A 25,596-nucleotide genomic window follows, 5' to 3' on the forward strand; every position below is an offset into this window, starting at 1 on the left:
ATACCCACCAAATATGTACAAGATGGTAATAACAACATAACTTTAGTGTATTTTCAAGAACTGAAAATAAAGTGAACGTCCATTATTTTGGAATGGCTGAACACTGGGAAAAACTGGGACACAAACAATTGGCTATATCATGACTATTAAGATGAAGGAATTAGAACTATGCCAGATGACACGAAGAGACTTTCCTCAAGTACGCTGGATTCAGAAAGCATACAAAAAAGACTAATATAATTCTGTTTTTTGCAAAACAATGCCCAAACCCTCATATTTACATATATACATGTACTAATATATATATAATTTTAGAAGCATATTTATTTTGGAAGAACATCTGTAAGATTTTTGACAGTGTACCTAGTAGGACAGGAAAGGGGACCGGGCTGCTAACATGGGGAAAGGCTGAGGGAGAAGGGACTGGCAAGATACGATCACATTTATGGGATCCTTGGTTTCCCTTCCTTGGTTTCATGCTTATTAGGAAGTTCTTCCCTGCCCCCACATCATTTAAATTTCTTTTTGCAGTATCTTATAATTGCTTTACAGTCTCACTCATTACATTTCATTATTTTCTGAAGTTTATTTTGGCACAGGGAAAGTATTTTTCCTCTAACAATTTCAGAGCTATTTTTATAGTTCTATTGAGCTGTATTGCCAGACAGCAAAGTGCACAGATTTAAAGTGTACAATTTGAAGAGCTGTGATAGAGGTATGCACCTACCAGCACTATTTATTGAACCATCATAGCTTTCCCACGGATTCAAAATGTCACCCTTATTACATTAAATTTTTATAAATACACACCTGCCAACTGGTATCAGAACATCTAATCCTGCCTCAAGATCCCAGGGAATCATCTCTTCCCCTCTTTGTATGAAATGACAAGGTAATGAAACTTGAACCTCTGGCATCCTAATTTACAAAAACCAAGTGGCCGGTGACAAAGTAAGCAGAACACCAGACCGAGGGACTGGAAAGGACTGCTAGGAGAGAAGACTGGTTTACTGAGTGGGGAAGGGGAATTGAGAAAAAAAGAAAGGTAGAAAAAAAGGACACCTAAATCTGAAAATTAGTCCCTCACACTGTACAAGGAACACAGAATTTTAACCACTATTTCAGTATGTTCAGAAATATAGGGCCTTTCAGTAAGTTAAATGTCTGCTCTGACAGCCAGCATCAGGCCTTTATTCTCCTTCTACCCCCCAAAGTTCTAATGAAAGTGTCAGACTGATAAAACTTGAGAATGCGGACATAAATTTTATACTTATTTTCTCAAAGGTTACTTTTGTATACATTTTGCTTCATGAAGTAAACAATTATTCAACTGTAACTCAATTTAATTTAGTTCAATATTCACCACCACTCTTTCAGTGGCTAGGATGAGTTTTAAAGAAGGACATTGGGTGGTGTATCTACTGAATCCTTACAAGTTGGAGCTTTTATATGTCATGCACAAAACATGGCTAGGTACAAAATTCTTAGCTTTTGTCTTGCTCAATAGTCTTCCATGTTGTTCCACCATGTCCAGCATTTAAACTTATAATGAAGTTTAAAGCCAGTCTGATTTGTATTTCTTTACAAGTAAACTTTTTTTCCCACCCCCTATAAGGATGCTACAGAGTAGTTTCATTATCTCTGTAAGTCAAAAATGTTGCAGTTTTTATAGTCACCTTTCTTCATTAATCTTGTGTGGACATTAGTGAGTCCTTTTGATCAGCATAGTCTGTTTTGTTTTTTTTTTCCAACTCAGATTTTTAAAATTATGTCACCAATCATTGCTTCATTACAGAAAGAATTACTCATCTGCAATCCTAGATTAACCATTTTCTAAATCAACTAAGTAACAAGGCATAAGATTTAATACAGCACATATACAGGATGTTTAGAGGATCTCCTGATTTCACCACTAGGTGTCATTTTACTTCTTACTTGCTATGTCACCTGAGCAGCAAAAATCCGTGCTTATTCAGCTTGTGCTTGTTCAAATACCTGTGAACTGCCTTGATAAGTTGTTGAAAAGAGCTGGTTAATTATAAAACAACTTAATAAATCATATAAACCTCCTTGTCACATCTGATTTCTTATCTCTTACTATGCCCTGCTCCCCATTCCTGTAAACCACCCAGCCACAAAGAATTGGTCTAAGCCCTGTAGATTAAATTCCAGAATTGTATTCACGTATGTCCATTTCTTCCCATTTGTTGTCACAATTGAAATCTTCATTATTTATTGTTTATAAAAGCTTCTTAATTGGTCTCCCTCTTCTGCCGCCAGCTCAACTGATGCACTACCATCAAAGTAGTATTTCCAAAATATAGATTTTGTTTCTCATTGTAAAATCATTTAGGTCTCCATCACAAAGTCCACCGTGGTAGCCACCACTCATACACGGCTACTGAACACCTAAAATGTGGCTAGTCCAAGATGTGGTATAATTGTCAAGTACATATATTTCAACGAGTATAAAAAAAGAATGTGAAATATCTCAAGTTTGTATAAAAAAAGAATGTGAAATATCTCAAACATTATTAAAACTAATTTGACCTTTTTCAACAGTTACTGGTATAGTTACTAATAAATTTAAAACTACACATGCAGCTTGCATTACATTTCTATTGGACGGTGATGTTCTAGAAAATAAAATGATTCCAACTGGAGAATCACACCGTTAACAATACTAGTCTGAAATGGGGAGGGTGTTCTTTCTTTAATGAGTGTGAAGACACCCCAGCTGGACTGGAGATATCTGAATATGTAGTTTGACTCTTGGCCAAGGGCAATGGGAGTTATGATATGCTTGTTCAAGTTCCCAAACGCCCCAAAACTCCCCTGGTAATCCCGAGTGTAACAGTTTTACTGATGGCTGGCAATGGGCCTAATTGGTTTGGCAAGACTGGCTTGATCACTGAAAGGGTAAATTGAGTTCCTCAGAAGTCAGATGGTGGTTGGAGGGAGACTCAGCACGATCCTTGTGTACATGTAAGTGCCTGTGGGAGCTTGGATATGGGACGTCTCTCAGAATGCTTACCTGCATTATGTTTCTCCTGCTGCAGGATGATATCCTTTGCCTTGAAATAAAAGCTTTATTTGCATATGCTCTGTGGAGTCTGGTAAGTCCTTTCAAATTCATAAACTGAGCAAAACTTTGTAAGGAACTATACAAAGAACTGCAGTATGGTTTTATTATTTACTGAATGTTTTATGCTTCAGGTGAATCTTAAAGGTAGACTAATACAATTTTTTGCATGTCATATCTTTAAGATACTGTATTGACTTTTACTTATGTAAGATTTTATTTTCTCTTCAGTGACACTTAACAGAATTAAAGTTTCCCAACCTTGGTTTATTTCTTAATAAGTAGATTAGACTGTACCAATTAATAAGCTTTAGGAAATAAATTTTAAAATATCATGTCCTTTAATGGACATCTATTGATTTTAACCATCTATCACGTCTATCTCCTTTGAGAATCATCTGATTTTGATGAAGGTGACAATCAGAAAAATCTCACTCTGATTGACACACACATACCCAGGATTAGAGGGGAGATCCTGTGGTGCCCTGAACCAGCAAATCATAGAATCATTATGATTGCTTCAGGGTAAATATGTGAGCCATTCCAGAACTATCAAGTTCTTCCCTCCTAAATTATGAAAGCTTGTCTGTCCTAGGAGACAAACAGGTAAAAAGAGAAAAGCGGAACTCACCCTTAGGCTTACCATATGAAATACAGCATTTATAGCCCACCAAGATGAAATGACTTGGCGGTCAGTAGATGGAACAAATACTGCTTTATTTCCACAGATTCACAAAACTTTACACCTTAAAAATCACCTTGTTCACCTTAGATGACACTAAGTCCCAGAGAATAGTAATTACCTCCACAAAGTTATTTCACACATAACAAAGCTAGAATTACATTCCACGTTGTCTGATTGCCAAAGAAATGTTCTCTGCAATTCATAAAAACTAGATTAAAGGGAGCTATCACTGTTTTAGTCAAAAATCACCTGTTAAGTATTTCAGACACACGAATGAAAACTTTCTGAAAAAATGTAACTATCAACAATCTTTATATGCATTGTAAAGTTATCCAACATTATATCAAAAAATTATCTTAAATGAATTCAAATTATTTTCCTTTACTGGACATCTGATCGTTACTATCTAGATAACTGCTGTGCCCCTCAGAAGAAGAGTCCAGCAAACAACTTTAGCTATGAAAGATATCATCCAAGGGTAACTGGAACATAATAGCTAACACATCTGGAGAACTATCTTACGATTCAGTTATAGTTCAAGCCCATCATTCCCCAAAGTGTATTTCATAGAACACCAGAGAACCACAAGATGTCCTCCAAATAAAAGATACTAAAGTCAAATAAGTTTGTGAAAAGCCACATAAAATAAATGCATTTGTAAACCGTATAAATAATATATATATGGATGTACCTATATGTGTGTACGTGTATATACATATATACTCTTAGAAATTCATAGCACACATTAAAGGTTATGAAGTATTACAGTGAAGAAAATGCTCAATTTTAATTCAGCATTTCCTAATCTTCAACTATAACATGCTTTTTCACCAAAAAATTCATTAACGTAAGAAAAATTTGTATTGTGAAATATATTTTGGGGAACAATAATCTAAAAATCTTTTGGTACTATCCTATCAAATAAATACCAGACCCAGATTTATAATTATTATAATCACATATGTATAGCACATCACAGTTTTCAGGTACTTTCACTTATATTTTGTTTATTTGATCCAGGATATAGAACAGTGCCTATCACATGGTAGCCCCAATATTTGCTGAATTTAAGTAAAAATAATCCCCACAACAACCATGTCAGAAGGCTAAATTCATTTATTATCCCCATTTATAATTGAGGATGCTGAGGTTCAGAAATATTAACTGACTTCCCAAAGGCCACAGACCTAGAAACTAGGGAACCAGGGCTTGACCACAAATCTTCTGACTTTAAAACCCCATGTTAGATTGATTACGTCTTCTGAACAAATTCTTCAAGGACATCTCAAGCTATTCCTTACCTTGAACATCATGTAATAAAAGTACTGGCAGAAGTCTTAAAGTACAATCATTTCCTGACTATCAAGGTAATGCTTACAAATGCTTTTTAAGAAGAAGATACCCAACCATTAAATGGGTTTAAATATAAAAAAAATCAAAATGGACAAAATTTTAAGTCTAGTATATTTAAAGTAATTTACCATAACTGTTAGAAAGTAAAAGCAAGAGACCACAACAGAAGACACTAATGAGAAAATAACCCTAAATTTCAATCCATCAAAGCAGACATTTAGTACACCCAAATTATACACAAGTATGGTTACATATGGAATATATGACACCTTGTTACGGCATGAAAAACACATTTTTCTAGTTTAATGTATAAAAATGTATTTAGTTTTGTCACTGAAATCAGTTATTAACATAAACTTAACTCTGGTAGGTTACCTACCCGTAGCAATAAGCAGTAAACATTATTACTATTGAAAATAATTCATATTTTATTGAGAGTACTTCTGATCATATACATTTTTAGACTGCTATTATATGCAATAAATGCCATCCTACTTTTTCACACCTGCCACAGAAAAAACTTATTTACACTTTATTTGGATTCTAATTTTGAAAAGAACATATTACTACAAATATTCTGTCTTATTCATTTAAAAATAATTTTAGCTAGTGACTTTGCTAAGATACTACAAACTCTATAGAAACTTTATGCCACTTCTGAAAATCTGTTCTCAAAGAGCTAAGATTTTGGCATAAAAAGGGATCAAGATTAAACAAGAAAGTCAACATTTGGCAATTATCACAGTAAAGTTAATCCAGCCAAGAAACAACAATGGGTGCTAAAAACAGAGGGTATAATTTTGAGGAGGAACAGTATGTTGATACAGTCTCAAAGTACTGCCTTCAAATCAAAATATTTACTGATTACAAATACAAGTTAAAATAGTTATCAATTTCAAAGGGAAAACGAATGCTGTAATAGAGAGCTCTAACAGAAGTTTAATCAAGGGACCAAGGTATAAGATACCATCAATGTGGACAAATCAAACACAACTTCCACTTGGAAGGCAGCAAAAAGAAAGCAAACCTTTTGAGAGAGTGCAATCTGAATCTAAGCATGAAAAAACATCAGACAAAACTAAATGCAGGCATATTCTATAAAATAACTAACCTACAATATTCAATATTTGTCAGTTATGAAAATCAAGAAAAGGCTCAAGAACTGTTCCAGTTGGAAAGACACTGAAGAAACATGACAACTAAATGTAATCTGCATATAGACCCTTTTGATAAAAGGCAAAAGGTGGTGATACAGGAGAATGTTCTTATTTGTAAGAAATAGATACTGGAATATTTGGGGGTGACTGAGCAGTATGTCAACAACTTACTCTCAAACAGTTAAAAAGAAAAAAAAGTACCATTCTTACATAAAAAGATAAAAATTTAGATAAACTTAAAACTGCAAAACCAATGTCGTATATTTCTATCATCTTTGATACTAGTTTCATTTTCTCCTGGATTTGAAATGAAAGGTTTGAAACTAATCATCTACTTTTTGGTTTTCAGGATTCTTAGGATGTAGAGGTCTTAGGAGATCCTAAAATTTAAGGGAATTCCTAGGAGTATCACCAAGACTAGAGAACTAGGCACTAATAAAAACTGAAAATATATTAAGAAAAACTGGAACCTTAATCATTAAGGGCTATCCTCTGGATGCACACATAAATAGACCTGTTGCAAATTTAAAATAGTTTTCCTGGAAGACTGCTACCACAAAGCAATGGTAAAGTATATCACAATGTGTGGCTTTAAGAATTACTATTTTTTTCTAGAAAACAACTCTAAAAACCCATCCTGACACAGGTAGATAAACCGTTAATTTTACTGTTTCTTTAATTTCTATGTTGCAATAATTTAGATTAATATTTTTTTAAAGTAGGAACTGATCATTTTGAAGCAAACAATAAAATATTAGCAATACTACAGGATATTCTTCAATATACTACCAAAAAAGAACAATTCCTTTAATCTCCCTAAATTCACTGGTTAAGAATCTCTTAGGGTGGTTGGAGAATGCAGATTAATAAAGAAGTACAAATTCCTAAGCTTCATTCAAAACTCAAAGAAGGCCTTCATAATCTCTTCATAAACACCCTAATAAAACCTTCTTAAGAGGTTCTGTCAATAGAGCTTGCGCAGAAAAGAATTAACACAGCAAGCTTGAGACTGCTATCCCTAGAAAGGTTGGCTTGCAGGGTTAGCTCTTGGTTGGCATCTGGTAACTGGCTTTTGAGATGGTTTCCACAATTCCGATTCTGATAAGGGTGACACAGTGTGCCTAAGCTGTCTGTATGAACAAAACAATTTATGACGAATCCCTGCTTGCTTTCTGGGCATCTGAAATTTTGGTATGCGCTAAAGCAGAAAGTGTTGGTGGAGAGACTCCAATAAAAACCCCGAACCCCTGGGCTCATATGAGGTTCCATGTTAGACAACATTTCACATATCTGGTAACAACTCATTGCTAGAGCAAGTAAACATGTCCTGTGTCACTTCACTGGGAGAGGGCTATTGGAAGCTTCCTCCAGACTTTACCTCATGTACCTTTTCCCTTTGTTGATTTTACTCTTCATCCCTTTGCTGAGTCCTGGGAGGCTCACTAGTAAATCATCAAACTTGGGGTGACCTTGGGAACCTTTGACATAATTCTTCAATGCATAAAATTACCTTATGTAGAGTTCAAAGTGTTTCAGTACACACACACACACACACACACACACACACACACACAAGCTGCACACACACAAGCTGCATGCAACTTGCAAGTGATAACTTTAAGATGAGAAAGGCTTAAAGTAAGTCCTATATCTTTCACAAAATTATTCACTTTTTAGACTACTGGACAAATAATATTCAGAAGACAATGTGCCATTCATTTTCTCAAAGTTCAAATTTGAAGTATCAACTGTAAATACACTTAGAGAGTTTATTAGCTGGTTGTTACATTTTATTTCCATATGCGTATATATTTTTAATTTCCTTAAAAAAACCCTCACCCTTATCCTCAAAAACAAAACAAAAAATCCAAATTCAAGACAGTTTAATGTACACAATTTTTGTAGCGTTCAAAGGGATACATTCTTACCATGTGGAGTGATTGTCTGTACAGGTTTAGCTGGGGACCTCACATTCCATATAGTCAAGGTGCCGTCTGAATGACTGCAAATAAACTGTTTTCCCTCATGATGCCAAGCAACAGAGTGAATAGCCTATAGAAGAGGGGTGAAGAATTCCATTTTTAGAAACAAAATCTTAACACCAAGCTATACACCATCAATATTATAATTTTCAACTTTAACCTTTTCCTATTTTCCAAGCTAAAGTCAACATGTTACAACCTTTACATTCCCATTAGCCCTCTTATAATGCAAATGAAATTTAATATGGTATTGACACTGTTTTAATTCTTTTTATTCCCTAAGCCAGCATGAGGATGATATAATAGTGATATATGTATTAGCGACACATTCATGAAAACAATGTATTCTTATAGTTTCTCAGAATAAACTATAGCTAAACTTAAATTATCAAGTAGTTACAATCAATATCCCATCAGAAAAAAACTGGTTGCATTAGATTAGAACAGATTTTTTTTTTTAAAACAGATTCTTTTTTTTTTAATTTTTTAACGTTTTTTATTTATTTTTGAGACAGAGAGAGACAGAGCATGAATGGGGGAGGGTCAGAGAGAGAGGGAGACACAGAATCTGAAACAGCCTCCAGGCTCTGAGCCATCAGCCCAGAGCCCGACGCGGGGCTCGAACTCACGGACCGCGAGATCGTGACTTGGCTGAAGTCGGACGCTTAACCGACTGCGCCACCCAGGCGCCCCTAGAACAGATTTTTTAAATCAACTAAAACTCTAAGACAGAAACACAGATTTGGAACTAAGATCAACTAAAAAAAAAACAACCTCAGACTGAGCTCCAACATGTTACCCATCTCTCACAGTAATGAGGTGATTTTTAAAATCTGGAGAGACCCTTTTTTGATTAGAAAGTTATTTTATACCTCTGAGCCACTTAAAAACTATCTGAGAAATATTTTTATATGACCAAAGTACGTAACCTTTCAATTTTTGTTCTAATATTATTCTGCCTGCAAAAAAAAAAAAAAAAAAAAAATTAAAATCACTCTCCTAGGTTCTCTTTAAATAACTTCTCAAGTTGATAACACTCCTAGTTTTTAATGGTCAATTGACTTTAAAAGCTGCCCTACTGGAATATGGCAGAACTGCTGAGTGCAGCACAAAACCACATAACTGAAACTTAAGAGCTCCACTCATATACAGGTCAACGTTTACTATTATCTCATTCGATTTAATCTTGAACTATTTTAAATTTTTTTTTTCAACGTTTTTTATTTTTATTTTTGGGACAGAGGGAGACAGAGCATGAACGGGGGAGGGGCAGAGAGAGAGGGAGACACAGAATCGGAAACAGGCTCCAGGCTCCGAGCCATCAGCCCAGAGCCCGACGCGGGGCTCGAACTCCCGGACCGCGAGATCGTGACCTGGCTGAAGTCGGACGCTTAACCGACTGCGCCACCCAGGCGCCCCTAATCTTGAACTATTTTAAACTATCAACGTTTACTATCATCTCATTCAATTTAGTTTTTAAAATCTGCTCTGACTTTAATGTAGAAAATAGATTTACAGGTCAAAACTTTCAATGAAATTATAGGAACCTTCTATTAAAAATATTTTTTTTATACTTTCAACAAGATCTTGATTATTGAGCCACACACTGCTTATAAATAAAAACTTAAAAAAAATATGAAAAAAATAGACACAAAGGATGCTGCTATGAAAACAAAGGAAATTCTCTTTTAGTTCTTACAAAGATACCATGCAAATATTAATAAAGTATTCCAAGTATTACTATAGTTTCTCAATGTCATCTGCTATTTAAGTAACTGAAAGCATCAATACGAAGACATGACATATTTTATCTTAAAAACAAGAAAAACCACTTATACACCTCCTAGCTCTAGTCATTGAATTAGAAATCATGACCCTTACTAATCCCCAGATTACAGTTACTGGATACCATTTCACACTGACTGAGCCACATTTCATAAGAAAAAAATCCTAAGGGGGCGCCTGGGTGGCGCAGTCGGTTAAGCGTCCGACTTCAGCCAGGTCACGATCTCGCGGTCCGTGAGTTCGAGCCCCGCGTCAGGCTCTGGGCTGATGGCTCAGAGCCTGGAGCCTGTTTCCGATTCAGTGTCTCACTCTCTCTCTGCCCCTCCCCCGTTCATGCTCTGTCTCTCTCTGTCCCAAACAATAAAATAAATAAACGTTGAAAAAAAAAATTAAAAAAAAAAAAGAAAAAAATCCTAAGTTTGAAACAAAAATATGCAAAATTAATAGTTACACTTTGTTATAATAATGGCAGGGAAAATACCCATGACTATTATCACCAAAGAATTCAGGAACCAAAAGGAGGAGGTTCACTGACCAAAAATGGAACAATCTGAAAATCAGTAAGAATAGTAACTTCAACTCGTCAAAGGAGAGCCAACATGTTTAAATCCCTAAGTACATAGTGAAACTAGAAGCAAGAACAAATTGGTCATCATTGAGATTATTAGAGAACAACCCCTTTAGAGTAAATATCGAAGTAAAATGAGAGAATCATTGATGCTTTTCTTAAGAACTGTACTACTATTAACCAAATAGTAGATGAGAAGAAGTTTCTCTTTACACTCAAGTGTCTGAGTTAATAAGTAGAGGAGGAATTACAGAATTACACCTTCGTTTTGCAACCTCTATCCATTAATAAATCTAGGCCTTGAACAACACTGCCTGCTCACCTCACAGACACTAACACTCCACCTAACAGAAAAGCATCAGCATCATTTATGAAGAAGTCTCACTAAAAATGAAAAATGAATCTGAATTCGATCAAGCGTCAGCATACTATCCATTTTATAGGAAATCTAAGGGCAAAAAAAAAAAAAAAAAGTTAAACACAAGAGGGACGGAGCCAGAAAAATCTAGTCTTTGGGAGACTCTACCTTTAACAAATAAATGGCCATAAAGAAGGAATGCAGGGGCGCCTGGGTGGCTCGGTCGGTTAAGCGTCCGACTTCGGCTCAGGTCATGATCTCACGGTCCGTGAGTTCAAGCCCCGCGTCGGGCTCTGGGCTGATGGCTCAGAGCCTGGAGCCTGTTTCAGATTCTGTGTCTCCCTCTCTCTCTGCCCCTCCCTTGTTCGTGCTCTGTCTCTGCCTCAAAAATAAATAAACGTTAAAAAAAATTAAAAAAAAAAGAAGGAATGCAGTAAGGAGGGAAGGCAAAAGGTGAGGAGAGGCCTACAGTTTGTGAGACTTAAAAGACATTGGTCAACCACAATCAATCTTTATTTGGATCTTTTTTTTTTAATTTTTTTTTTTAACGTTTATTTATTTTTGAGACAGAGAGAGACAGAGCATGAACGGGGGAGGGTCAGACAGAGAGGGAGACACAGAATCTGAAACAGGCTCCAGGCTCTGAGCGGTCAGCACAGAGCCTGACGCGGGACTCGAACTCACGGACAGCGACATCGTGACCTGAGCCGAAGTCAGACGCTTAACCGACTGAGCCACCCAGGCGCCCCTTTCTTTGGATCTTAAAACAAGTGAAACTATACTTGTCTACAGTTTACTATGACTTGTATATAATAAAAAAAAATAGGATACATTTATTAATTTGCTGGTAAATGACAGAAAATTAATGACTGACTTCTAGGAGAACCAACGAGATAAACGGCTGACACTAGTCCCAGGGGTAAAGGGATTAGAAGGCCAAAAGACAGGGGTGGAGAAGAGATTTTTTTGTTTTTTATATCTTTTAAGCTATGTGATTATCTGTTTTATATATTTAAAAAGTGTTACAATTACAAAGGTTGCCTCAACTAAAATCACCAATTAAGTTCTTAGAGAAGCTGTTCTGAACTAGAAAAATGACAAAAATAATGTTTGAGTAGCAAAACTAATGTTATTACCTCATCATACGTGTATCTGTAGTCGGCTTTCTTTGATTTGAGGTCCCATAACACCACTGTTCCAGATTCGAAGCCAATCAAAAGCTGTAATAAAAGAAAATGCCACATGACCTAGGAATGGTATTAATTATGTGAAACATTTATTTGGTGGCAATAAAGATAAATATTATCATTCACGTTTTAAGTATAAAATTATAATTAAACATCTTCATTGCTAATCATATGAATGATGAGGATACTGCACTGCAGTATATTATATATTATATATATATTAATATTATATATTACATACATATATGTTTGATGATTAGTGACTCAACATATATAACTAGTTATTGAGAAAGAAAACAGTACCATTTTGAAGTCCGGTGTGTACATTTTCATTAATTAATATAACATAATAAATTACTAACTAAAAATTAACATTTGTAGGTGCTTTAGAGTTTACAAACTCTCCTAATTCAACACATTTTAGATAATCTCACTTACTCATCTATCTATTGATAAGTTCCAAGTTATATCCAGCCTAGATCCTTCTCATGAGATGCAGACTCATAATTCCAGTGGTCACGGTTCCCTTTACTAACTCCGTAAGAGCCTCAAAGTAAACGTGTCCAAAAGTGAATTTGGTATTTTCCCCCTACACCGTGTCTCTCTCTCTATTTCCTGTCTTAATGTTCATTAAGTTGCTGTAACAAACACCTGGAGGATCATCCCTAACTCTAGTCTCCCTCATCAGGGAAAATCATCCAGTGATTTTAAAATTACGTTCTATTATCTCTCCACTTTCCCCCACCTCCAATACCTCTCTCCTGTTTCAAGACACAGAGTTCTTTTTTCTGGTCTCCCAGTCTCCCGACCCCAGGTTTGCTCCTTTTTAAACTCATTCCCTATTGTAGCTAGTGTTTTAACAGTTCTAAAACGCAAACCTGATTATGGAAATGCATGCTTTTATTTAAACTTTTTTATTGTCTTACCATTACTTTTAGGATAAAGTCCAAACTGAGTAATATGACCTATAAGATTTACTATGGTGTGACTGCTGCTTACCTCTCCAGCTCCGTCCCTTGTCACATCCCTCTTACCCAATACACTCCAGCACATCATCTCTCCGTTCATGCTCTCTTACCTTTGCTGCCTTCCCACTGGGCCACATTTCAATGTCTCCCTCTTTGCCTGACCAATCCTACTAACATCTAGATGTTGTTTTAGCTATTACTTCCTCTGGGAAGCGTTCCTTGACCTACCAAATGTAAGTCAATCCCATTCCTATGTCCTCCAACAGCACTCTGTACATTTTTTTAATCTGAAGGATCGCTACACAATAGTGGCCTTTTCCTTAGCTGAATTTTCTTACTGACTATAATACTAGTCTATTTAGGCAAGGACTGGTCTTATCTTGTTCACCACCACCGTAAGACACTGAGCCTGACTGATATGTTGTAGGTACTTAATATATTTTGGGAGGGAATAAATAAATTCCAGAATGGAATGCATGTTCTTGCTTTACAGACTGTCCACTGTCTATCAAACCTCTTCTGCCCACAACCCCCGAACTTGACTTTTTCAAATCTCAGTATTCCCTTTGCTTGAAACCTCCTTCTCTTTTATTCTCTGAGTGATCTTCTATTCATTTTTAAGTCTCAATTTAGTGATGCTCCCTTGGGTAAGACAACCCCCCATTTCTCTAGATAGACTAAGATCTTCCTTCTCCTATGCCAACACATGCATTTTCATCTATATGTCTCTAATATCTATTATATTGCCTAGTACACAGAAGACAATAAATATTTGTTTAATAAACACATAAATGACTGGTAGGTAGCTAATAGTTGTAATGTAATCTGAGGATATGAACAAAGTCTGGGGCGGTCCCAATAATTTTAATGAAATAGCAATTTTGTGGGTTTCAGACTTCAGGGGTATCTGGAAGGACCATCACTGAAGCTAACAAACTTTCCCCCACCTTGTCAGGAAGTATAGTTAATTTTGCTAATACAAACTGTTCTTTTCTAGACAATGTGAGATACATACTCCTTCTGGAAAAACTGGTATTTGTTTCCTTTACCTTCTCCTAGTCCCTCTAAATACCTTAAGACATGTAACATGGCATTTTCTGAGGGGGAAGTAATAGAGAAACTTCAGGAATAAGAGATGGAAAAGGATAAAACTTAAGAGTTGATATACAGTGTAAACAGCACGGGATTGCTCAGGACATAGGTCACTTAAGCTCTCGTCTTAGATTTGTTACTTAGTAGCCATTTAACATTAAGGAAGTAATTTTATCCATCCAGATGTTAATAACATAAGAGGGTTATAGTAAGTTTTAACATCTCTAGCCTGCTCTAACATCCTAAGAATGTTAGAAATCTGTGTCAACAGGTTAGACTTTAATCCCCATAATCTCCTAAATATTATAAAAATAGAAGAGCTAACTTAAAAGATATGGTATTTAAACATGGAAAATTCTTTCAATATTAATTCCCACTAGAATCTTTTCTCAGAGATGTTAATTTACATACTGTGGAGCAGTTTCCTTTTATTTTCTTCTCTCCTAAAAAAATTAGTGGGTACACTCAATATGAATGGGACTCTCTGCAACATCAATAACTCTGGGGATGGAATCAGAATGATCAGTATTCAAAATTCCAGCTCTATCGCTATCTAGCTTTGTACCTCTGGAACACATAATCACACCAAGTGTCTGCCTCAGCATCTGTAAATTCGGGAAGACAACTAACTTACAAATTGTTAAGAGGATCGAATAAAATAGTGCATATAAAGTAGAAAGCACGGTGCCCAAAATAAAGCGGAATTCAGTAAGTGGCAGTCATTACTGTTACTATCCTAAGTAAGTTTACACTAACGCCTAACCTTCCCTAGCCAAGGCCTTTGCTTACTGTGGTGGCATCTCCTATAAGGTTAGCTTTGAAGGAATCTGCCCCGTGGCCTTTCTTTAGTGACACAATGTTACAAAGATCTTTGGAAATAGCAGAAGAGTCACTGATACAAAGTGGGCTTTTCTATTAGAAATCAAAGGTTAGACAATATCAACTAGTCTAGTACCTTAATATTTCAACGTTTAGATGAGATTAACTCTGGAAACTAAGGAGAATAACATAATGCCAGGTTTCAAAAAGTGAGGATGATACAAGCAGCTATACGTAATTTATTTATACAATAAATTAAGTATATACTGAGGAATTACTATTTCTATGTCAGGTGCTATGGGAAACATAAACCTTTGTAAATCTCTATGCTCAAGGGGTCTCTCGAATGCAGAGGACGTGAGATATGGACATATTTCTAATACATGGCAATATGTGACAAGTACTGTAAAACTTGCACAACTAAGGTGCTAATGGATTTGAAAGTGAGAGAAAGCATTTTTAGTCAGGATTAACAGCAAAGATATCATGAAAGATATATATTTAATCTAAGCCTCAAAATGTGGGTACGAATTCAGCAGACAGCATTCAGTGGAAAAGCATTGCATACAAAGGGACTCCCATACAGGAGGCAGGTAGGCAGCAAAGAACAGCTCACATCTGGGAAACAATAACTATTTGCCTCAGCAGAGCATTCAGGTGAAGGTGTTATGAAAGACAGTGGAACCTAGGAGCTATGTTTTAAGGAAACTGTATCTTGTTAGATACTGCAGAACCACTGAAAGCTTTTCAACAAGGAGAGCAATAACATTAAAACAGCATTCTAGGAAGACTGATCTGGAAACGACTCATGAATGGGATGGAACGCTTGAACTACAGTGGCCGTAATGAGGCTGAATAAAAAACAGACACTGCAAAGAAATGATTGAAATGACTTAGTGACTGAATCCAGAAAGAAGGGAGGGAAGTTTTCAATTCTCTTGCCATGCCTCCCACCTAAAGGCTTCTAAACAAGTACCTTGTATCAAAGAAAATACAGTGTAGATATAGGTTACTGTAACTTGCTTCCTGTGAAGTTTCTCTCAAAGCATACATTTGTATGATTACAAGCTAACTCCAAACAGTAGAGCTATGCCTTTGTTTTCCCAGTAGCAAATAAAAGAATAGTGTTATACAACACACAGGCTAGACCACTCCCATTAGTTGAGGAAAGGAAAAACCTTCACAAAATCTAGAAGTTTCATTTCACTGACTTTTGACAGTGATAAACTTCCTGGCATTTATGTAGGATAATATCATAAAATTATTTAAGTAAGAGATTCATGGAAAAGGAATTTTTATTTTTAAATGTATTAACAAATCTAAACAATAGCTAGATACTGACTATATGAAACTGGTTTTGAGTATAAAAAGTGAAGTAATATTTTAAAAAATCTCTACATTATTAATCTAAGCTATCTATGAAGAAAAATTGAAGAGTGAGTAGAGACACCTCTAACATAAGGCATTATGTGATAAATGCTACAAAATTTGTATAATTAAAGTGTTAAAAATAATTCAAAAGCAAAAGAAAACAGTTTTTGCCAGATTTCCACAAAATCTTAATATGCCAAAAATAAATAACTTTGAATTGTACTTATTACATTTTATTTGTCTTAGGGTTTTTTTGTGTTCTTTAAAATTATAAATGATTCTAATTCTTGTTCTTCATAATATTTAAATAAACCAGTAACTGTCTACGATGGACAACATTTGTTAGAAATGTCAACTTTGCAAGGTAAATACATGTGGCACTAGAACAGTTTGCATTTTTTTTAAAAAATACCAAGATCCATGCATTTAAGAAATAAGTCGTTTTTTAGGAAAAAATTCTACCTTTCCTTCATCCATTGGGTTATCACTTATATGGACAACCGGTCCTGGGTGAGATTTAGATGACCTAAAAAAGAAAAGTTAGCAAGACTTTTTTTTCTCAATTAAAAATTTCAATACAACTATATATTCATTATAATGAAACCAATGAATGGACGTTAAAGATGTATTTATAAAGGGTGAGAACAATTCAGTAAGTAATTGGTAAGAAATGTATAGTTCTTAATATGGATCAAAATCGGAATCAGAGGAAAATTTGGGTGGGAGAGGAGTTAAATAGGTGATGGGGACTAAAGGGCCACTTGTGATGAGCACTGGAAGTGCCCAATCACTATACTGTGTAGCTGAAACTAATATTACACTGTATGTTAAGTAACTGGAATTTAAATAAAAACTAAAAGAAAACATAGCAATCAGAGGAAAAATAGTGACATTGATACAAATCCACAAAATTTACAAGTACACTTTCTGTATAGGAATATTCAATTTAGTATTTTAGCAGAAAAAAAATCTATTCTCATGGTAGAATTCTCAGAATTAATATTTTTAAGTAAGCATCATCTAAAATATTGCTATCTTATTTTACTCAACTCTAGCCTCCAACTGGGGCATCCATAGTTCCATAGTTCACCCACAAAAAAATAGGAAAAATTCTATTATGGTTTTTAACAAAACAACAAAACTAATGCCACTGGACACGCTCAAAGAAAAAGAAGTCATATAGATAAGAATGGAGCTGAATTTATGCCCATAAGTAGGAATGAGCACCTCCCTATTCATAAATTCCAAGGGTTGAGACACCAGCCCACTTCATGAGACCTTTGTGAAACCATACAGACATCTATCTGCACCAGGCCAACCTAGTGGGTGTTGTGATCAACTCAGAGAACAACCACAAAAACCCACACCTTGGACCAAGGCACTGAGATATGATAACATTACTGCCACAGGAAGAAAAACCAGGCTTAGTACATTATAATAGTTGACCAAGACGTTGCTTAAGAGTGATGCCACAAATTTATCCTTATGTCAAATTCTGTGGAATGCAGTAATACAGAACCATTTGTTTAAAAACAAACAAAAGATGGGGCACCTGGGTGGCTCAGTAGGTTAAGCATCCGACTTCGGATCATGATCTCACGGTTTGTGAGTTTGAGCCCCGCGCCGGGCTCTGTGCTGACAGCTCAGAGCCTGGAGCCTACTTGGGATTCTGTGTCTCCCTCTCTCTCTGTCCCTCCCCCACTCATGCTCTGTCTCTCTGTCTCTCAAAAATAAACGTTAAAAAAAAATTAAAAAAAAACCCGAAACATCGAAAATGAATTTTGTCAATGTCCATACATTTTTATTTTTATGTCTAAATAACATGAGAAAAAACCTGAGATAAGATATAAAGATAAGAGTTGGGGCGCCTGGGTGGCTCAGTGGTTGAGCATCCGACTTCGGCTCAGGTCATGATCTCACGGTCTGAGTTCGAGCCCCGCATCAGGCTCTGTGCCGACAGCTCAGAGCCTGGAGCCTGTATCAGATTCTGTGCCTCCCTCTCTCTCTGGCCCTCCCCCGCTCATGCTCTGTCTCTCTCTGTCTCAAAAATAAATAAACGTTAAAAAAAATTTAAAAAGATATAAATATAAGATTCTAAAACAAAGTGCAAAGTTAGTGCTAAAGATCCTTAAGGCCTTACAGCTGAACCCTGTTTTTGTTGCTATTGTTAAATGAAAACAATCATCATTATATCAAAATTAACAAATTGTCAAATTCTGCAATATTATATTGTAAACATTTACATTATATTTGTCAGTTATTTAAACATATCAAGTACTGGTTTAGATCAATGTTTTCTAAACACTGGTGGCAACCCATTAGTGGGTCATGAAATCAACTTAGTGGGGTATGACTAACATCTGAAAGAAAAATAAACAGAAGATAAAAGTACAGAAAAAAAAAATTGGGAGTGTTTTTCACCTAATAATTGTTTCATTAAACTTGTGCTACAATTGGTACATACATACACAGGTTTATATATACATATGATCACATATCTATCTATATATATACAGAACATTTAAATGTACAAACTGTTAATAGTGTAATATTTAGAAAAGGCTAATAAATCTGTGTTTAATATCAAGAATGTCTGACATATTTAATTCCACACGGATTTACTCATTAGCTATTATATAAAGATATCATACATGGTCCTGATACTTTCAGATATCGAATATTTGCTCAAACTCACAGTTCAATGGCTTTATTCCACATAATGACGTAGCCTGAGAGTGTGAAGGACTCCACATTGACAATATGTATATTACCTCGTTCAGTGCCCACATAGAGCCACTTACTCTGGAAAGGCAGATGGCAAAATGTAACCCTGCAAGAGAAAATATAACCAAAAAGGAAATTAGAAAAACGTCTGTAACTTTTGTTAATTGTATTAGAGGGTTAATCGTGATGTCTAATTTAGGAAAGGCAAAAATGATATGAAACCAGATTTATCTACTCATTGTGGTTAACATTTTTTTTAATTTATTTTTTTAAGTTTATTTATTTATTTAGAGAACATGAGTGGGGGAGGGGCAGAGAGGAAAAGATAGAATCCCAAGCAGGCTCTGTGTTGTCAGTGGACAGCCTGACACAGGACTCGATCTGAGATCATGACCTGAGCTGAAATCAAGAGTCAGATGCTTAACTGACTGAGCCACTCAGGTGTCCCTGTGATTAATATTCGACATACAAATTCAACTTATATGTCAAACAGAAGGCCTTATAGTAAATAGACATGATGGCTTGACAGAAAGAAGATGGGTTTTAAAGTTACCATGTGTTTCAAACCTGGCTATATCATCCACTGTGTTACTTTAGGCGCATCATATATTTAACCATTAAACCACAAACCATTAATACCCACATGACCCTAGGTATTATTACATTCCTCAGGAGTTATTAAACACACTCATCTGTCTCAGTACCTGTGCTTACCATTCCTTCCAGGCAAAAGGCTCTTCCCGTTCATATTTTTCTTCTATTCAAGATTCAGTTCAAATACACCTTTATTCAAATTGATAGCCCAATAATTTTTATCTCTATCAGGCTTGCCTTGTTAAGACAGTTAAGGTCTACCTTCTTCAGTAACTTGTAAGCCTCAGGGAGTGCAGAGATCCTCTATACTCACACTTAGACAATGCTCTTCTCCTATGTCATAATGATATGACAGGACTTCATTAACAAATTATAATTTACATGCACGTATTAAGGTTTATTATCATTCCAGTAATTTCAAACACTTTCTATTCTTAGATCATTTGACTTCAAGATAAAGAATGGAAACTATCTTGTCCTTTTTATAGCACTTACTTTTAGCCCCCAAAAATTAGTATGTTATGAAATCATATAATGCTCATTTTTTTAGACTACCTATTTATTGTGCCTCTCAAAATATATTCAAATTTTCAATAGAACAGCACTTCAAATAACATACAGTAATAATTAGTACTAGACCATCAATACTGGTACTAGGTTTTAAGCAAGATATGGCATACACAACATTGTTATTCCCATGAACACAATTTCATTACAGAAAATTTTCAAGATGAAAATACTTATCAAATAAATGTACATGCAACTCATGGTCTACCTCCTAGAGGGAATGTTCATTTAAATAATTATTTAAGGTTCATCATCTGTATTTCTTGTTGAGGGTTTTATATAATAACATGTCATATTTCTAAGGGATTTTCCATATTAAACAAAGCACAAAAATGTCTGTTGCATCAAAAAAACGTTTTATAGTCCCATATGACTTCACAAAATACTAAGCAGTCCAAAGTACCTTTCTGAAAACTCCAGGGCCATATAGGTTTCAGAATTCTGAATTTTCTGGATTTCAAAAAAATATATAATGCAAATTTTGTAGATCACCTAAAATGGCACTATCTCACAAACACATTAAATATTTTTAAGGTATGATTTTTGGCAGTTTTTTTAACTGAGATATAATTCACATGTAATATTATATTAGTTTCAAATATATACAATGAGTCGATATGTGTGTATATTGCAAGATGATCACAGGAAGTCTAGCTGAAATATTCATCACCACACATATAGTTAGAAATGTTTTTTTCTTAGTTTAGAATTTTAAGATCTCCTACTCTCCAAGCAAGCTTCAAATATATAAAAAGTATTATTAACTATAGTCACTGGCAGTTTCTTAAAAAGTTAAACATATACCTACTGTATTTAGGTATTTACCCAAGAGAAAGGAAAACATAATCTATACAAAACTTGTACACGTTACAAAACAGCTTTGTAACAGCCAAAAACTGGAAACAATCCAAATGTCCATCAACAGGTAAGTGGTATATACTCATAACAGAATACTATTCAGTAGTAAAAAGGAATAAACTACTCATACATGCAACAGTATTGATGAATATCAAAATCCTTATCATGAGGGAAAGAAACCAGATAAAAAAGACATACTGTACAATTCCATTTATATACAACTTATATGCAATATGAAAGGCAAACTAAACTATTGTAATGGAAAGCAGATTAGTGGTTACCTGCAGATTGCAGGAGCGGAGGCTAGAAATAGAAGAGGGGAGGGATGAGGACAAGGAAATATTTTGGGGTGACATGTATGTTTGTTATCTTGATTATGGTGACAGTTTCATCCGCGTATGTATGTGTCAATTTATCAAACTGTACACTTTATGTGGAGCGTATTATATGTTTATTATACCCTAAATAAAACGGTTTTAAAATTTTGTGTTTTCAGAGATTTATGGATTTAGCGATTATGCATATAGATTGTGATTCTGATAATACATAGGCACAAGCTCTGGAATTAGACTGCCTGTATTTAATTTCCAGCTCTGTTACTTATCAAGCATGAGACTTCTGGTAAACCACTTAATCTCTCAGAACCTCAGTTTCTAAGCAGTAAAGGACATCTACCGGACAGTGTTCCCCTGAGTCTCCAATAAGACAAAGCATGGTATATGCTTAAAATGGGGCCTGAAGCAGAGAAGTGTTCAATAAATGTTAGCTAATTATCACGTGATAGTCTACCAACTAGAAGTTATAGGCAAATTTTAACTACTTAAGCTACATAAAAGTACCAACAGCAAGCCAAATATAAAATGAACGATGCAATAAACATCATAAAAACAACCACTTCATTTGAAATGTGTTATAAACTAAAACATGAATAGAGTTAAATGTTTTGAAAATTCAACAATTTCAAAATAACTAAGCCAAAATAATGATTGGCTCACAAAGAAAAAAAAATCAGAAATATCTAACTTCCCGTCTTTTCCACTATTATGCAATTCTCCTTTATTCTTCACTCTAGAAAAGCAGTAACTAGGGGCGCCTGGGTGGCTCAGTCGGTTGAGCGTCCGACTTCAGCTCAGGTCACGATCTCGCCGTCCGTGAGTTCGAGCCCCGCGTCAGGCTCTGGGCTGATGGCTCAGAGCCTGGAGCCTGTTTCCGATTCTGTGTCTCCCTCTCTCTCTGCCCCTCCCCCGTTCATGCTCTGTCTCTCTCTGTCTCAAAAATAGATAAATGTTAAAAAAAAAAAATTAAAAAAAAAAGAAAAGCAGTAACTAATGACATTGCTAATACAATGACATGACCCATCTTTGATTTTAATACTAACAAAATTGTTTAAATAATATGCTTAAGAAATTTAAACTTATCTTAAGGCCAGAGATTTGTGATGTATTCATACAATATTTTCTCTTCCCAGTGCAACAGCATACTGTTTCTTAAGTATTTAAAGAAATAAGTATAAATTTAAAGAATAAGAATAAATAATTAAGAATAAATAAAAAAAGAATAAATAAGCCACCTGGGTGGCTCAGTTGGTTAAGCATACGACTTCGGCTCAGATCATGATCTCACAGTTCATGGGTTCCAGCTCCACATTGGGCTCTGTGCTGACAGCTCAGAGCCTGGAGCCTTCTGTGGATTCTCTCTCTCTCTCTCTCTCTCTCTCTCTCTCTCTCTCTCTCACTCGCTCTCTCTCTCTCTCTCTCTCTCTCTGCCCCTCCCCTGCTTATGCTCTGTCTCTCTGTCTCAAAAATAATTGTTAAAAAATTTTTTTAAAAAAGGAATAAATTCTTCAATGTTCAGCAAAAAATCTAGAACTTTTCCCTAGATTCACCTTTTCAGTATTAGCTACCATCATAAGTTTTTTCTCAATTATAAAACCAACTGACACCGCTGAAAAATTTTAAGCATCTTTGTTTTCAGAAGTGAAAACTACTACTTAACATTTTAAGAAGGGACTTAATTAAAATGTTCACTTAATAATCTGGCACCAAGGCTTTAATATGGTCCCTAGAATGAGTCTTATATAGAAATAATGGGAGTGTATTTGTACAATGTACCAAATTTAAAAATTACTCTGTACCATAACTACCCTCGTTATTTGACTTATTTGAGAAGGAAGAAAGTCAAGTCGTTTTTATCACAATTAAACTGACAGTTTCTTGATTAGCAAATTTTAACGGCTCTGAATATGTGGGAATAGGAACAGTGAGAAAACTAAAATTCCATGCAACCAAATAAAATACCATGCCACTGATTTAGGGAAAGGCCAACTGGAGCACTTAAAACTATATATACATATTATGTGTGTGTACATATGTACATGTGTGTATGTGTGTATATACATATAGAGAGAGATTTGTTGTTAATCTTTCTAAGCAAGTGGTCCATGATAGAAATCTACTATTTTTCAGTAAAGTAGTCATGAAACAAATGGCACTGAATAGCTTTCAGACAAACAGATTTCAAACTTAAAGAGTCCAGATCAACAGACACAAAGAAACACTGAAAACAGGAAAGTTTCATCAATGAACTAAGTATCACTACATTACCATAGTAATGTCCCTCAAGAGATCTTCTCTCTCTCCCTGTATCCCACCCCTTGTATGGTCTCTCCCAACACTGACTCTAGGATCTTGGGACTTCCACTGGCCACTGAGACACGGGCAGCTGTGCCACAAGCAGGAATTTGAAAAGCACTTGCACATTCGGCCTTGACCTGTTTCTTGTGCTTTTAGAACCCAGGTGCCGTATGATGAAGCCCAGTGTAACCTGTTGGGAGAATCTGGCCCAGCCCACAGCCAGCACCAACCACCAGACATGTAAGGCAAGCTAGATCACCCAACCCAGTAGAGCAGCCAGATAACTGTGGCTGCATAAGTGACTACAGGGAAAGACTGCTTCTGCTAAGCTCGACCCAAGTGCTGACCCACAAAATTATGAGCAAACAAAATGGCTGTTATTTTAGCTTCTCAAGTTTTGGGACGTTTTGATATGCAGCAATAGATAAGTGACCTGTTATTTAGTACAATCCACTCAAATAAAATCTTTTTACTTGAAAAGCTATAAAAACATAGAGGAAAACAAATTCTCCTATTTCTAGAATTAAATTAAAAAGACCCCAGGAAAATTTTAAGAATGCCAACAGTGCATTTATCATGAAGCTCAAACATTACCTTTGACTGAAATTAAATTCCTAGCTATTGTTGTTCATACGCTTTTATTATAAAGATTTTTTAAAAATTTTTTTAAATGTTTAACTTTTATTCTGTTTTGAGAGACAGAGAGAGACAGAATGTGAACGGGGGAGGGGCAGAAAGGGAGACACAGAATCTGAAGCAGGCTCCAGGCTCTGAGCTGTCAGCACAGAACCAGATGCGGGGCTCGAACCCGCAAGATGTTGATTATGACCCAAGCCAAAGTTGGATGCTCAATCAACTGAGCCTTCCAGGAGCCCCAAATGTTTATTTTACTTTTGAAAGAGAGAGAGGGAGAGTATGAGCAGGGGAAGGGCAGAGAGAGACTGGGAGACAGAGGATCTGAAGCAGGCTCTGTACTGACAGCAGAGAGCCCAGTGCAGGACTTGAACTCACAAACGGTGAGATCATGACCTGAGCCGAAGTTGGACGCTTAACAGACTGAGCCACCCAGGCGTCCCAAGATTTTTTTTCAATGTTTATTTCTTTATTTTGAAGGACGGAGAGAACATGCACATGAGCACATGGGGGACAGGCAAAGAGAGGGAGAGAGAGAATCCCAAGCGGTGTCTGTGCTGTCGGCACAGAGGCTGATGCAACACTCTACTTCACAAACCCATGATGAGATCGTGACCTGAGCTGAAATCAAGAGTTGGGCATTTAACTCATTGAGCCACCCAGGCGCCCCTTATTATAAAGATATTTATTTTAAGGTGATATAGATCATAATAGATGACAGTGACTTCAGTTTTTACTGATACCAGGAGAGCAAGTAAACTTTATGTGCTGACATATTAAAGCATAATGTTATAGTGAAGATAACTAAAATGACATAGTTGAGACTCATGTGAAAAACATTAAAACTCAGTAAACAGTAAGGTCAGATATTATGAAGAGTGGTATATTAAATTGAGCCTGAAAATGTACCTTAAAATAAATAATATGGAGCCAAAAAAAAAAAAGCGTGACTGAAACAAATGTATTCGAGACATACCGATGTTCAAGTTGAACTCCCTCGGAACGTCACTAAGTAGAGTTGTATTCTAATTCCCTACACAGCACTTAAACACAGATACACTTATTCTATACAAAGTGTTACTAGGAACACAGTAATTTCTGTATATACTTAAGGGACTTAAACAACGTGTAACATATTAAGTGGCAGGAAGTAATACATACATCCTATTCACTATTTAGC

General features: G+C 35.7%; 1 protein-coding gene across 4 annotated transcripts in view; it reads right to left on the reverse strand.

The window, feature by feature from the left end:
- The window catches only part of STXBP5 (syntaxin binding protein 5), a 173,227-nt gene that overhangs the window by 99,849 nt on the left and 47,782 nt on the right, over positions 1-25,596 (reverse strand). For all 4 annotated transcript variants that reach the window (XM_047101606.1, XM_047101605.1, XM_047101608.1 and 1 more), the window contains exons 5-8: positions 19,103-19,237; positions 16,870-16,933; positions 12,107-12,190; positions 8,206-8,329 (exon numbers count right to left, since the gene is read on the reverse strand). In XM_047101606.1, coding sequence (XP_046957562.1) covers positions 8,206-8,329; positions 12,107-12,190; positions 16,870-16,933; positions 19,103-19,237 — 407 coding nt within the window. The remainder of the gene's footprint in view (positions 1-8,205; positions 8,330-12,106; positions 12,191-16,869; positions 16,934-19,102; positions 19,238-25,596) is intronic.

Source organism: Lynx rufus, unplaced genomic scaffold (genome assembly GCF_022079265.1).
Source record: "Lynx rufus isolate CCGP_SWC_20201006 ecotype Redwood Valley unplaced genomic scaffold, mLynRuf1.p SCAF_6, whole genome shotgun sequence".
In the NCBI taxonomy this organism is placed as follows: domain Eukaryota; kingdom Metazoa; phylum Chordata; class Mammalia; order Carnivora; family Felidae; genus Lynx; species Lynx rufus.